Genomic DNA, 2,042 nt, shown 5'->3' with positions numbered 1-2,042 from the left:
ACGCCCGGTATTAATTCTTGTTTATTAATTAAAATATTTTTATTATTCATTTCTTTATCGGGTATATCGATTTGTACTATTGTTTCTGAGCGCGGTTTTAATGTAAAACAGATATCACTATCGCTTCCGGTTTTATTATTATTTATTGTTAGCGTGTTATTAGCAACGTCTATTACTGCATGATTATCTATTAGAAATTTATTACCAATAATTCCGTCTGCCAGAATCGGAAAAATATTGTTTACAACATAAAATTGTGTTTCGAATGCTTCATTATTAATTATTAATTCTATTTCTGTTTTTCCTATTGTAGAAACTAGTTTTTCATTGATGCCTTTCAAATAGATTTTTTCGTTTTCGTTAATTTCAGTGTTTCCTTTTAATCCATTAATTTTAATTATATTTAGATCCGCTCCAGTATCGACTAATAATTTAATTTGATTCTTATTAAAACTGGGTGATTCTAAAGTAATGTGGTTGTCTATTAATTTTGCTGTGATATGTGTGGGTCTTGAACTATTTCTTGGACCAATCTGACTCCCACTGGTGATGGTCCGTTGGCGTTTCCCGACGTGCTTCTTTCGTTTTTCTGTTTTGTATAACAGTTTGAAATTTCATGACCTATCTTATTGCAGTAACTGCAAAATACACCCTGAGTATTGTTATTGTCCCTACGAACATTATTGTTGTTGTTCGCATGGCGCGTGCCGTTTACACGATTATTGTTATACGTATTTTGTTGCGCATTAGGTCGATTGCTCCAGCAATCTCGTGCTATGTGATTAGATCTACCACAAGTGTAGCATCCGGTGCCTCGGTTAAAATTATTTTGTTGTACATTATTGCCATTGAAATTCCGTCCATAGCCGTTTCCGCCTCGATAACCGCCGCGATTAACCATGTGTGAGCCATATCCACTCTGATTGTTATTCCCATAATTATTGCGGTTGTTGTGGTTAACATATCTGTTGTTATACCCGTTGAAATTATTATTTCTATTGCTTTGATTTGAATTACTGTTTCATCCGCGATTAACTGCGTTATTTGTATTACCACCATTTTGTCGTTTTTCCTCGTTATTGACGTCTGCCTGTTTTCCATTACCAATTTGTCTCTGCAATTTATCCATTTCTACTTTTGACTCATATTCGAGCATCTCATCGATCGCCGTTTTGAAACATTGTTCCAATGTACTGGGATTTCGACTTGTCAGTACTGTATATAGGTGATGAGGTAACCCTGTCATAAATATGATCATTGCCTGCTTCTTTGTTTGTTTTTTCACTATATCTGCCTCGGCCTGAGATAGACCTACCGTACTTGCCGCGCAGAGTTTATAATATAACTCTTCGATTCTACTAGCGAATTTTGCCACACTTTCTCCCTCGGCCATACGTGCCGTGTTTAAAGCTATTGATAGGGCCCTCTCCGATACTTTTTGTTCGAATGCCCCCTCTAATATTGTTTTTATTGCTCCCCATGTTTCTAAATTTCGATATTTTGTTACTTCTAACGCATTTCCTGTTAACTTAGAAGTAATTATTTTTAATAATTTCGGTGTATCTGCTTCCGTTGTCTCCTTAATTGCGATTTCAGAAATATTTATAAATTCGGCTACGTCCTTTTTGCCCGTGCAAATAGGTATCATAGCAATTGCTTTATCTAAATCCATTTTACTCATTTTTTTCTTAACCACTGACTCTAACTGCACGTGAATTACGCTTGAGTCTGACCTAGTACCTAAACGACCTACGGTTTGTTTTCGTGGCGTGGTACCTATCTGTTCTGTTAAACTATGTGTTCTTACTAACTTTTCTTTACTAGTTTTTTCAGTTTTAACTATGTGTTTCCTAGTTTGTTCTAAAAATTCTTTCTTTACAGCGTCTTTTAAAATTGCCTCTTTTAATTCTTTCCTAGATTTATAATTTTCAACTTTTATTGAACTGTCCGCAGAACTAGTGTCAATATCTGAACTATCGGATTCTGACATATATTTATCTAAACATTACATATATATAATTTTTACTAAATTATATCTACTA

At 34.5% G+C, this 2,042-nt stretch overlaps 1 protein-coding gene across 1 annotated transcript; it reads right to left on the bottom strand.

Moving 5' to 3' along the window:
* Positions 1 to 484: 484 nt before the first annotated feature.
* LOC132935465 (GATA zinc finger domain-containing protein 15-like) lies at positions 485 to 901 on the bottom strand. Its single transcript, XM_061002030.1, has one exon. The coding sequence runs from the start codon at positions 899 to 901 to the stop codon at positions 485 to 487; it is 417 nt and encodes a 138-aa protein (XP_060858013.1).
* Between the last annotated feature and the right edge of the window lie 1,141 nt (positions 902 to 2,042).

The sequence above is a fragment of the Metopolophium dirhodum genome, chromosome 1, assembly GCF_019925205.1.
Source record: "Metopolophium dirhodum isolate CAU chromosome 1, ASM1992520v1, whole genome shotgun sequence".
Taxonomy (NCBI): domain Eukaryota; kingdom Metazoa; phylum Arthropoda; class Insecta; order Hemiptera; family Aphididae; genus Metopolophium; species Metopolophium dirhodum.
The sequence above is the reverse complement of the archived record's forward strand: the minus strand, read 5'-3'. Positions and strand labels throughout refer to the sequence as shown.

Coding starts and splice junctions, on each gene's coding strand:
- LOC132935465 (XM_061002030.1), bottom strand. CDS start 901: ATGGTTAATCGCGGCGGTTATCGAGGCGGAAACGGCTATGGACGGAAT.